This window comes from Talpa occidentalis, unplaced genomic scaffold, assembly GCF_014898055.3.
Source record: "Talpa occidentalis isolate TD23 unplaced genomic scaffold, MPIMG_talOcc4v2.1 talOcc4.11, whole genome shotgun sequence".
Taxonomy (NCBI): domain Eukaryota; kingdom Metazoa; phylum Chordata; class Mammalia; order Eulipotyphla; family Talpidae; genus Talpa; species Talpa occidentalis.
Window position 1 is genome coordinate 34,425,371 of NW_023601104.1, and position 12,974 is coordinate 34,438,344.

The 12,974-nt window shown below is 47.7% G+C and overlaps 1 protein-coding gene across 16 annotated transcripts in view; it reads right to left on the minus strand.

The window, feature by feature from the left end:
* Positions 1 to 9,536: 9,536 nt before the first annotated feature.
* TLE3 (TLE family member 3, transcriptional corepressor) overlaps positions 9,537 to 12,974 on the minus strand; it is a 46,639-nt gene continuing 43,201 nt past the window's right edge. For all 16 annotated transcript variants that reach the window (XM_037502834.2, XM_037502833.2, XM_037502831.2 and 13 more), the window contains exons 18-20: positions 12,082 to 12,232; positions 10,878 to 10,954; positions 9,537 to 9,935 (exon numbers count right to left, since the gene is read on the minus strand). In XM_037502834.2, the coding sequence (XP_037358731.1) occupies positions 9,828 to 9,935; positions 10,878 to 10,954; positions 12,082 to 12,232 (336 nt within the window). In that variant the 3' untranslated portion in view covers positions 9,537 to 9,827. The remainder of the gene's footprint in view (positions 9,936 to 10,877; positions 10,955 to 12,081; positions 12,233 to 12,974) is intronic.

Genomic DNA, 12,974 nt, shown 5'->3' on the forward strand with positions numbered 1-12,974 from the left:
TGTCCTACTTTTGTGCCTTTGGTGTATTTCAGGACGAAAGCTATACACAGTTAACATGTTAGTGCTACATGAAATAGCTGCCTCTGCACTCTCACGACATCCTCAGGTCTACAGGGCACGCAGACTGGCGAGGCCCCAGGTTAGCTCAGCGTGCTTGGAGCGCTATCCCACAGATGAAAAGACAGAGGCGGGAGAGGGTCAGTGACAGGCCAAGATGATGCGGTGAGCTTGGGGCTTCTCTGCCACCCCCCTCCTGTCCCCTATCCACCAAGTCTCCACATTGAGTCACCAGCAACTATGGTGAGAATGATTCCTTACCAAGGCCTGACCTTTATGGTTTTCTTTATTTAATCCAAATTATTAAATGCTTCAAACATGTAGAAAACAGAACATAAGATGACACGACTCAAGTCACCAGACCGATCTAAAAAAGTGTGAACACTTTCCTTTTGTTCAGATTTGCTCAAAGGTAATCAGATGGGGCAGAGCTCAACCCCCACCTGGCCCTGGGCTCCCATCCTCCCTCCTCGCCTCACTGTTACAGGGTGACGGGCATGTTCTGTGCCTCAGGCTTTTATATTTTGACATATATGTTCAATTTACAATTGTTTTGAGTGGATTTATATTGACAAAAAGAATATCATATCATGTATTTCCTCTTGCAACTTGCTCTTTTCACACAACATTGGGTTTTTGAGATTTAGCCAAGTTGATACATAAGGATCCAGCATATATACAATTTCATTACACAAAAATGTGTAGATTTTCTTTATGCATTCCTCCTAATCATGGACAGTTTCTTTCCAGGTTAACTTTGCTCCAATGGGTCAATGAAAAATCTCTGTACCTGCCTCTCTGTGTACTCCTGAAGGAGTTTCTCTAGGGTATATATCTACAAGTTGAATAGCTCCTAGAATTTGTTGCTTCTACTTTACTATTGTCAAATTGCTGGATAAAGAGGGGCACCCAGTGATGTCCCCCCAAGCAGTGTTAGACAATACTGGTCATTCTCCATTCTTGTAGAAGCTTCATATTATTAAATTCAAAAGCTTCCCAATCCAGCTGAAGTAAGTTGCTTTGTCTTCCCTTTTTAAAAAATTTACATTTCCCCTATAACATGAGAGATGGGGTTGGGGGAGAATTTCCTCAGGATTACTGACCACTCATGCTTCCTCTCCCTTGAATTACTTGGTTTTGGTTTCTACCCATTTTTCTGGGGTGTTTGATTTCATGTAATAATTTGGAAGAACTTGTTCTGTATTTCAGATACTCCTTTCTTTTTTAAAGATTTATTTATTTATGCATACAAGAGCTGGGGTACAGGCCAGAGGTGTGGGGGGGTGAGAGGATTCACCAGAGACAAAGTGGGGAACAGAACAGGCAGACTGACTGAAATACACTGCTGAGGGGAGCAGCAGGTGAGGCAGGAGAGGACTGCTGTGCCATGTGGGTCACTTCCCTGGCCAGGGATAGAACTTGTGCTGCAATGGCTGCCGGTAGCTTCATAGTGCTGTGGTTAACCCCTTGTGCCACCATTATTCTTTGCCAGGTATCGGTATCGCATTTATATTTTTTCATGTTTTGTGACTTCATGGCATCTCTTGCCAGGGATTTAAAAGTTTAACGTAGTCCAATCGATTTCTTTTATTATTATAGCTTTGCCTTCCTGTGTCTTGGTCAATAATCCTTTCCTTTCTTAGAGTCCTACAGTCATTCCCTTGTATATATCCTCAACGTTTAAAGACTTTAATCCTGCTAGAAATTATTGTTGTATGAGATTAAAACCCACCCCTCCCTAAAGACCTATTGTTCCAGCACTATTTGTTGCATAACGCTTTTCTCCACAGACATAATGCTCCTGAGGGCATGTATGGGCCATATTCTGTTTCATTGGCTTGTCTCTTCACACACCAAGAGCACATTTTCTTGCTGTCTTCACGAAAGTCTTGTTATATGGAGGACAAGTCCTCCTATCAAAACTCCATCACTCTTAGTTCTTTACTCTCTAAAGAAAGTCGAGTGCTAGCTTATCAAATTACATAGAAAACATCCTACTTGGACCTTGTTTAACAATTATAAATAGCTGGGAAAGTTAGCCTTTCAAATGAAATTGAATCTTCTCATTGATGAATATGACACAGCTTTTGATCTATATAGGTCTTTTAAAAATTATTTTCTTCAATTAAAGTTTATATTTTTCTCCATAAAGGTCTTGTGTAGCTTTGCTTAGATTTATTCATGGGTAGTTCTCATTACTATTGTAAATGCATTTTTAAAAATTTACTTTGTATTTTCTAATTCGTTCCTGCTCTGAATAGGAATGCCATTGATTAATGAATGTTGATTTTGGATCCAGCATGTTGTCTAAACTCTCTTATTTGTTTTTGTTTGTATATATTGTATGCATATAGTCATATCATCTGCAAACAATTAGAAATTTTTTCTTTCATTTCAATCATCATACTGTATTTATTCTTTTATTTTGTCTGATTGCATTGGCTAGTCTCCAGCACTATGTTAAATAGGAGGAGAAATAATGAGCATTTTTGGAATTTTGCTGACTTTAAAACAATGCTTCTAAAACTTAACCTTTATTTATTACTGGGCTGCTGGCCCGATTTAGCTATTCATTTCATATTAAAGACATTTTCTTTTAGTCTTAGTTTGGTACTTCAAGAAAAGTCATGGACAAGTATTGAATTGTGTAAAACGCCTTGTCTGGCTCTTTTGATTGGTAAACTGTCCAGCTCTTCCAGGTGTGCTGAAAAATAATTCATGCTCCTAATAGTTGCTTGTAAGGCTTTATGTCTCAAACGAGAATTATACTGTTCAACCTTTCTATATCCTTATAAATTTTTCTCAGCTTGATCTACCAGTTTCTGTTAGTGGCATGTCAAAACCTTCCATTCTTCCTTGTAATTCTGTCCATTTTTGCTCTATATAGTCTTTGGGGTATTTTTCTGAGCTTAGGATTTCCCCATTCTGCCTTTAAATGTTTTTATTTTTGACATTAAAGAATTCCCCTTCTTTCTTTCAAAGTACGCTACTAAATTGTACCCAACATGTCTGTATTCAGTTGGTGAAAGGGAATCCTTATTAGTTGCTTTTCATTAGCCAGAATTGAAAATTCCAGACTTGCTCTTTTCAAGGCTTGTAACCTGTGTCAGCAGACTCTTGCACCGGGCAGGTCCGCCTGTGACATCCTGGAGACAAGGCCACAGCCCCTTCCTAAGCTTTCATTTGGCTTCAGCAATCTAGGAAGTGCCAAGGACCCACTTTTGTGCCCTCGGTTCTGCCCTGTCTGATCTGCTCAGAGTCAGGGTCAGGGTGCTGTCAGGTTGGACGCAGGCCAGAAGGAGATTCAGGGTGGAATTTTCCGGTCATTAATAGAGGTGCCCTGATAGAAGTGAAGAAGGCCTGAGTTGGGTGGGGTGGGTTCTGTCCCTTGACTTCCCCTTATAAGCCCTTCACTTGGATATCACTAATCTCTTCCTCTACCTATGGGTCAGTTGTTTCCAAGCGACTGAGCCTGTCCTAATGATACAGCCAGCCCTCCCACCTTTCACTCCACCCACCCACCCATCCATCCATCTATGCATGTACCCATCCACCCACCCATCCAGCAGCAATATTATACAAACACTACAAGCTATGTGACCTTGGGCAAGTTCAAATTTAGTTCATTCATCTATAAAATGGGCATAATAGCAGCTATGACTTCATAGGATAGTTATGAGTATGAAAATAGATAATATTTATGAAGCACTAACACTACTAAGTATTCTAGTAATATTAGTGATTATTTTCATCCACACTCACTGTTCAATGAATATCCTGAGCACCCACTATGTGCTAAGTACTAGAGATATTTAAGACACACAGTCTTGACAGGTGGGAAGATTAAGTTAACACCAGGAGAGGGATGACATCATTGACATAGTCACAACACAGTATGCCCTGCGTGCTCAGAGAGCTGGGAAAGATGCTCTGAGAGCACAAAGGAAACCCACCCAACTCAGACCAGAGGATCTGGAAGTCAGGGAAGGCTTCCTGGAGGAAGTGACACCAAAGCTGGGTCCTGAAGAATCAGCAGGAGTTCAAAGAGGAACTTTGCAGGATGTGAACATGCAGGATGTTCCCAGTTGAAAGAGCAGCACATCCAAAACTTAACGTTATAGAGCATTTTTTTCAGGGCATTGGAGGTGTGTTTGACCGGCGGGTGAAATTAAACAGGAAAGGAGGTAAGAGGTAATTCTGGAGATTCAGGGCTTAGGCCAGGGGATTGCCTAGGGAGTTAGACACTGATGTGCAGAGGACCAATGAGCAGGGAAGTGATGGGGTCAGAGTACAGTTCCTGAAGATGCCTGTGTGACTGCAGTGGGGAACTTAGATAAGGGACTGACCCTGTCCAATGACCTGGTGCACAGATCCCCAGATTTCATATGCCAATTGTGTTGGAGATGTAGTCTTGAGGGGGGATCATCACGGTCATTCTCTTTATTCCTGAACTGCAGCCCACCCCCACCATCATCTCCCCATCCCTCTGCCTTTCCTGGCTCAGGTGAAAACCCTGTCATCTGCCCAAGTCAGCCCAGAGTCCTTGCCTGGATTCCGCATTGGATACTGGCCAGGGAGAGGCTGTAGGAATTGGACTGAAGCACCTGGATTAGTGTTAGAGCAGAGGAGGAGAAGGAAGTAGACAAGATGGGGAGATGGCAGAGGGGTACAATGGTGTCCTCTCCCAGGTCATAGCACATGCTGTGCCCTCTACCTGGAACACTGCTTCCTACCACGTTGTTATGATGAGTCTGTGTTCATTAGGTCTCCATTGAGTTCACTCCTTCCAGGAACCTTTGCTCTCAGATTAATGTCTGCACTGGGACATCTTCTGGCTTGTGCCTTCACATCTCATGATTGTAATCGCCAGTTTAAGTGAGTATTTCTCCCAGCTGACTGAGAGTTCTGAGGGCAAGCATTATGCCCTATTTGTTGCACCCCAGCCATCTACAAACTATGGCTAGCTGGCACATGCTAGATTCTCATTATATACTTCTTGGATGAATGGGTGGCTAGATGGATGGATGCATGCGTGGTTGAAGAAATGAGTCCATGGGTTACATATAGGGACGAATAGATGGATGAGTAGGTGGTGATGGATGACTGGATGGATGGATGGGTGGGCAGGCAGATGGGTGGATGAGTGGGTGATGAGGGGCAAATGTATGGGTAGGTAGATGAGAGAGTGTAGTGATGGGTGGATAGATAATAGAATGAGTGGATGGATAATAGAATGAGTGGATGGATAGATGGAAGCATGGGCAAGATAGGTGGCTGTTCTCAAGGCAGGAGGTTGGTTTTTATGGCCATTGCAGGCCATTGCCTTCCAGGAGAAATTTTCTGACCAGTCCTGTTGGTGAAGGGACAGGAGGCTCATCCCCTGCATAATAATCCTGTAATACTACATTGCCCTGCATAGTGGGCAGCTCCCTCCTGGCTTCCTGTCCTCCCTCACTAAGAGTGTGCCAAGGGGCTAGAGGAGGGGGAGGAGTGGTAATCTCATTTCGGGCTGTGACTCAAGCCACTTGCCCTTTGGGGCCTTAATTGTCCCATTTATAAAACCAGAAGCTGGATATAGACGTCCCTTCAAATACAAAAGATCCAATTTTGTTGCAGTGTTTAAAATGTCTCGAGTGCTGGAATAGAATACATTTTACCTTCACCAAACACATCAGGTGATATCTAGCCATGCAAGTTAAAAAACGTATTCAGATTTGTTTGCTATATTTTATATTTAAAATAATGCTCATTGTCAAACACTACGTTAAAAACCATGCACTTCACCATCAGGGGATTTCCATGGCCAGTTCATACCATTTAACGGCCTTGCTAAGGACCCTTCCGGAGGCAGCATCCAGAGGTTGGTACCTTCCCCAAACGCTCCCCCTCCCCTCCCAGGTACCGCCTGTGCCAGGGTCATGGGTAGGGGGACAGAGTAGGGCAGTGACTCAGAGAGGCCAGGAGGGGTGCTGTCAGCTGTTGCCAGCGATGACCTGCACACTGGTACGTAACCCATGTCATCTACCATGATGGAAACTAGCTTCTAACAACCAGGCCCTCTGTCTAAACAAATCTGCTTCAAGCAGAGGTTGCACAACAGAGCCGATGGGCCCAAGTCAGTTCACTTCTCCATGGCTTCAGTTAGTAAGGCTGGAAGGCCTGCCCTGAGAACAGGAGCCTCTTAAACTAGTGAAAGGTCACAGGTCAAAAGACTGTCCTGGGCCGACACCAGCTGTGTGCTGCCCTCCAGGCAAACTAGCCGAGCTGCGTAGTAAATCGCCACTGCCACGACTGGGCACGAACTTGGACTTTTACACAGAAGGAAGATAATCATAGAGGGTAGCTTTAAAAAAAAAAAAAAAAAAAAAGACTAGAAAAATGGTTTCAAAGCTTCCTGCCACCTTGTTGAGTAGGGGGCAGGGGCGACCTGGGGGAATTAAGGATGGAGTTATTGTTTACCATGAGTGGGCCCCTCACTCTAGACTAGAGTCTCCCCAGCTTCCAAGAGCAGAGGATTCGCCCTCAGATGGTTAGGATACAGTATCAGTAGGCTTTGGGAGGCTGGGCTGAGCTCATGGAAAAGCGTCAGAGGGAGCAGAGGGTGGGGGGAGCAGAGGGGGAGCTTGTGCAGCTGCTAATCCATGGAGGCCAGAACTTGGCCGTGGCCACTGGCAGTGAGCACAGGCAGGAGTACAGACGCAAGCCGCTGGGGCTGAAGGATGGGTCCCCAGCACAGTTTAAACAGGCCAAATGAAGGGCTGTGAGCTGCCCCCACTACAGTCGTGTTTAGGGCTGGGACTGAATCTGGGTCATCACCCCACTTGTGACTGCCAGGAAATTGGTAGAACTGTTTTTCAGCCACGGAATGGGGAATACACTGAAGGATATCTTGCCCTTTCCCTTACTGGGGTCTGCAGGCCCCAACTCCCCCCCATCTTGGTACTGAAGAGTACTCCCAGCACATAGAATGTCCCGGCAGAGCCTGCCACCGGCCCCTCAGCCCTCTGCCGCCAGGTGTGGACCTGGACAGTCGAGGAACGTGTGGTATGAAGGGTGCACACAGCTGATCCAAATGGTAAACTGCAGTGTTCCTGCTGCCTGCTAGAAGATTCCCTGAGAATGAAGCCTGAGAGCTGAATGGCCCATGTGCAGCCCAGCTGTCCTTTCTAGGCTTAGAATGAAGGCTGTGCTTTAGTCTGACCATCACTCCTTATAAAGAATGTCAAATTCCCTTTCTTGTGTGAAGTGAGTTTGTGCTGATTTATAGTGACGGACAAAATGAGGAGCTGGAAACCATGTTATTGCCCAGTTTTAGGGGTGCCTGAAATCCACCCAAGCCCAGCCCTGCCTCCCTGGGGTGCTACATTCTGTCCCAGCGCTTCTGCAAACCCCTGCTCCCAAAGCCTTCAAAACCAAAGCTCCGCGCGCCCTGGGGATTGAGGGTCTTCCCCTAACATCCAAGTTAAGCTTCAAAAAAAAAAAAAAAAAAAAGACACAGGTTTTCAGGATCCAGATGTTCAGACACTGCAATTTCATGTTTGTCCCCTTTCATTTTTTTTTCCAAAAAGTTTGGCACCAGCAGCTGTACTAGACTTTTGTGTTAACCCGCGGCCCTCCCCTCAGGGGAGGCCGCTGCCTGTGGAGGAGTACCAGCCGCTTCCCGAACAATCCCTAGGTGGGTGCTTAGACTGTAGAGGACCTGATCTTATGAAACCACCCCACCCCCCAACTATCCTGCAGGATCTGGCTTTTGGGGGCTGGGAGCAGCATGGTGTCTTGAAATGAGAAGAACTCATGTTGAGGGGTGACAGAGAAGGTGAGGCGGCAAGGCTTCTGACTGACGGCTAAGGGCTGGGGTAGGGGCAAGTGAGGCAATTAAAACACAACAATCAAGCCAACCTTTAAATAGTAACTTTTAAAAATATAAAAACAGCTCATTACAATGACTTTTCATTTTCTTTTTTCTTCAGGAATCAATTTTCTTCTACCCTTGGCCTCCCTTGTGGCTAGAGCCTTAACATGAGGTGGCAGATGAACATCAGAGACCCAGAGAGAGAGAGAGAGAGAGAAAGAGAGAGAGAGAGACTCTAGACACCCTCCCCCGACCTCAGAAAGGTACAGGGCACCTCGGCCTCACGTCACATGTCACATCGAGGGGAATGCTCACCGGGGAGCAAGATCATTTAAGTCGGGCAGTTTTTCACGGGACACCCCCTTCCTTCTCTCCAGACAGAATCACACATTATAAAATAATCCATAAAAATGCAGTATAAAAATTATCTTCCATATGCTACATCCACGGAGAGCCCACACCAGGACTCATGACGGCCTTTAGCTTTTCCTTAAAAGAAGAAAAAAATAAAAGACCAAAAGAAAACAACCCAAATCCTAATACCTCAGAACACTTGGGTGCCAAAAAGTGGCACCTGCAGGGGACGACAGCCTACCTTAACCTGCTGGGCTCCTGACACCGAAAGCTGCAAGAAGTCACCAGAGTGTCTGTCCCCTCAGCCCGCTGCCCTGCAGACTAGCAGCTCTGCAGGTTAAATACACTCTCCCCCCTCTAAGGAGAGAGTAAGGGGTCACTGGCAGCAAAGAGGAGAAGGCATTTATTTTATAAAAAGACATCACTTCTAATTCTTTTTATTCAAATTAAAAGAAAAAAAAGCACCCACATCAGTTTCTATTTTTCTCTGTAGCTCCCTGAGCTGAGTTGCTATGCTTTCCTCTAACTTTTTATCCTTTTTATAGGTTGTGTCCAAGATTAAGAAGGGAAGGAGAGGGAGTCGCCTTGAACTTCCACTGCTCGTCAGGATAACCACGTATGCACCAAAGGGAAACCGAGGCTGAGGAGAGGGAGCGCGCGAACACAACAGACACCTGAGAGAGCGGGAGAGGAGGGGGGTGGAAGGCAGACGCAGCGCACAGAGAACCTGTGCTTCTGTCCACACTGGCCCAGGCTGGCCCGTCTCAAGTACCGTCTGTCCGCCGTCTGTCTGGCGTCTCACCCTGACACGTCTGGGACAATTCCCCAGTCCACACGGAGGCTTGTTCCAGGGGCATCTGATGGTTGATCTGGTGGCCACCTGCGTTTCCTTCCTCTACCCCAAGATCTTCCTCCCCATGGCACCCCCCTCTCCATTTGTCTGTCCCTCCCTGTACTTCCCTTTCCCAGACGGGAACTTGTTTCATAAAAACAAAACAAAAAACCACCACCACGAGTGGATTACAAATACAGCAGGCGAAATACACAGCTAGCGTGTCCGGTGGGAAGGGGGTGCCTCCCCCACTGACCAGTCCAAGATAGGAGTCTGTTATGTACATTTTTCACAAATCTTGTGCGCTGCACAACTGGGAAAATGAGATCCCTCCCTCCCCCAGCACAAAAATGTGGTCCACTCCAGTGTCCCCGACCCAGGGCAGGGGTACAGGTCAAAAGAAAGGGGAGAGAGGGGAAGAGAGAGTCATGAAGGGGTCTAGGGAACTGGAGCCAGGAGCCTCCAAATAAATCTATTTGTAACATCTGCCAGGATTGTTACGGGGGAGGAGGAGAAGAGAAATCCACCGAGTCTGCGAGACACATCAATCCATGCCCAGGAGTCAGGACCGTGACGGGGCACGCGCCCTCGCAGCCAGCCGGAGCTCAGCCCTGGGACGCTCGGCTGCTCGCCGCCCGTCCTCCGCCGTCCTCGGGGGCCCCTTGCCGGGGTCTCCCTGTCACAGCCGAGTCTGTTTCTCCCAGAGTTTGACAGCCCTGTTAGAGTCCTTGTTTAGTAGATGACCTCATAAACCGTGGCCTTCTTGTCACCAGAGCCTGTTACAATATATTTGTCATCCGCCGAAATGTCACAACTCAAGACAGATGAGGATTCCTTAGACTGGAGAAGGAAAAGCAGGGGGGGTGGGGGGGGGAAGACAGGATTTCACTTTCTCAGTACTCAACACCCTTTCACTGCTCCAACCCCGAGCTCACACAGCAGAGATGAGGTCACCGGCGCTTAGAAGTCTGCGGAGAAGCACTCTCGGTGACAATGACCTCTTTACCTGCTCTGCCGCAGAGCCGCTCGCCACAGGGGCCAATGTGATCTTTAACACGGACACCTGAGCGTGAGCCTCTCTGCTCAGTTTACAAGTGGGAAGAAGCCTTTCTGAGCTGGGGCAGCCAGCAGGCCTGATCCTCAGCCTGGTGGGCTAAGGGAAGGCTTTGCACCTGAGCTCGAAAGCATCGGGTGTAGCCAGACACTCAACATTATGTGGGTGACACCCTGGACAAGTTCCAGCATGGATTCACACTATGCGTGTGATTGTGTGATTGTGTGTGTGTGTGTGTGTGTGTGTGTGTGTGAGAGAGAGAGGGAGTGCTATATATTGAGCATCAGCTCTTGAGAAACTTTAATTATTAAAGCCTCTGCCCTCTCTTCCATCTTTGTCTCCCTGCCCAGCGACCTCCTAACATGAAAGTGTTGAGCTGTAACAATGCTCTGAAAAAAAGCTGCCGGTGTGCAGTAAACCGGCTTTATTCAACTGTGCAATTTCCATGAGCACTCAGAATACAGGCCAAAGCAGGGCACTGTGTGCTCCGTGCTAAAAATCCTACAAGAGTCCCTGCTTAAAAGCTTTGGCCTGCAGAGCACAGAAGGCATGAACAGCAGCACGTGTGCCTGCTGGTGTAACCAGGTCCTCATCTCTGGAACTCAACTTTGGACCCCCATCAGGTAGGGGCTGGCAGAGGCCAGAGCAGGGTCTCTGATCTGCCTCCCACCACCCTGCCCCTACCCCCACTGCCGGGCAGAATCAGGCACTGGAATGGCAGGTGATACCTGGAATATGCTGGCTCCATACGGGGTCCTCCAGGCGTTGAGAAGGTTATCTTTCCCAGTGCTCACAAACCACTTGCCTGTGGGTGGGAGGCATGGGAAGGGTCAAGCTGTGGCCTTGTTGCCCTCCAAAGCCAGCCCTCCTATCCCGGGCATGGTCAATTGCCATGGAAATGTGGCGTGAACTGCTAAGCGGCGTGCCACACCGCACTCCTCTTGTGAGAGGCGCTTTTTTAAAAAAATTTATTTATTTATGCATACAAGAACTGGGGCACAGGTCAGAGGTGTGGGGGGTGAGAGGATTCACCGGAGACAGAGCAAGGAGCAGAAGAGGCAGACTGACTGAAATACACTGCTGAGGGGAGCAGCGGGCGAGTCAAGAGAGGTCTGCTGTGTCATGTGGGTCTCTTCCTGGCCAGCTGGGGATCGAACTCGTGTTCAGTGGCTGAGGATAGCTCCATAGGTTGCATCTTAACTCTGTGTGCCACCAGGAAGGCCCGAGAGGCACTTTGTAACCAAGTCATGTAAGACCCACGCAGGCAGTAAGAATGCTGCCTCTGCAATCAAGGGGAGGGTTGGAAAAGGAGCAGTAGCATTTGCAGTTAACTGCAGCTACTACACTTCCCCCAAAGATTCCTTTTAAAGCTACTAAGGTGAACTGATCCTTCTATATTCTACTAGAGAGCGTCCAGTGTGGGAAACAAGCAAACCCAAGGCAGGAGACCCGGCCCCAGCACTGTCAAGACCGTGAGTGTGTTAACACACCAACATTCCCTCCAAGCCATGTGGCAGTGCTGCCCTCCTATTCTCAGTCCACAGAAAAAGGCCATGGGGTTCAGAGGACAAGGGGTTCAGGGCCGCATGGCTCATCAGTAGAGGGGCAGACATTTCCAGTCAGGGCTACCAGACCTTAATGCCCATGGTCAAACCACCCAGACGACCTCCCTGCGGAGCTGCAAGTGCCATTCCCCTGCCCCAGGTTGGTAAAGTCTGGCCTGGTGTCAGGGGAACCTGGTGCCCTGTGGCAGTATCTGCATCTAAGGCACAAAGGTGGGGGTACGAGCACCAGAAGGATACCAGTCAGGGACAGGAGGCCTGGATCCAAGACCCATTCTGTAAGCTTTGTGCTTCTCATAGGGACATTGTGGGCCAGCCAGACACCTCAGGAGCTCCCACACCCCCACCAGGCCCGGGTCCCCTGGCTCACCACAGTAGGCGAACTTGAGGGAGAGGACACAGCTCTCGTGCAGGTGCAGCTGGTACTTGTCGGGCTTGGTGTGGTGCAGCACCTCCACGTTGCTGCTCTCCATGCCCACGGCCAGCCACTCCCCAGTGGGGCAGTAACCCAGCGAGAAGATCTGCAGAGGGGAGAACAGCTGAGTCTGGCATCCAGCACTTGCAGAGTTTGTAGGGGAGGCCTCGCTCCGGGACCCTGAGGGCTACTCCCTCCAATATCACTGCCACTCCTGCCATTTGCAAAATGAAGCTCCCCTCTCCCTTAGTCCACCACCCCAGGGGCAGGGGATGTCACTTTGTGCCCTCATTTTATAGGTGAGGAACCTGAGGCTCAGCGGGGTACTGACTCCAGTGGTAGAGCCAGGACTCAAATTTGGAGGTGGCACAGCGATGTCAACTTTCAAAGTCACTATCTCCGTCTCTGACTTTTGCCTTTCATTAAGAAAGTGAAATGCCAAAATATTAAATACTTAAAATTAAGATATGAAAGTGAATAATAAAAATAACAAAATGATAATTGGTGGCATTACAGAATGCTTCCTATGAGCCAGGTGGATGGTGAGGGCTATTAGAGGAGCTGTCTCCAGTGCTCACAAATAGCTGCTACTGTTCCCAGCCTAAGAATGAGGAAACCAGAATACTATTCAGCAATCAAAAAAGACAAACTCATGCTATTCACGGTAACACGGATGGAGCTGGAAGGGATTATGTTCAGTGACATAAGCCAGAAGGGAAAAGAAAAATATCGTATGGTTTCACTTACAGGAGGAATATAGGGGAACCAAATAAGGGATCAAGGGAAAAAAATAAATAAATAAAAAACCAAAATTAACAAGCTATTATAAATCAGACATTCTGCGGGGC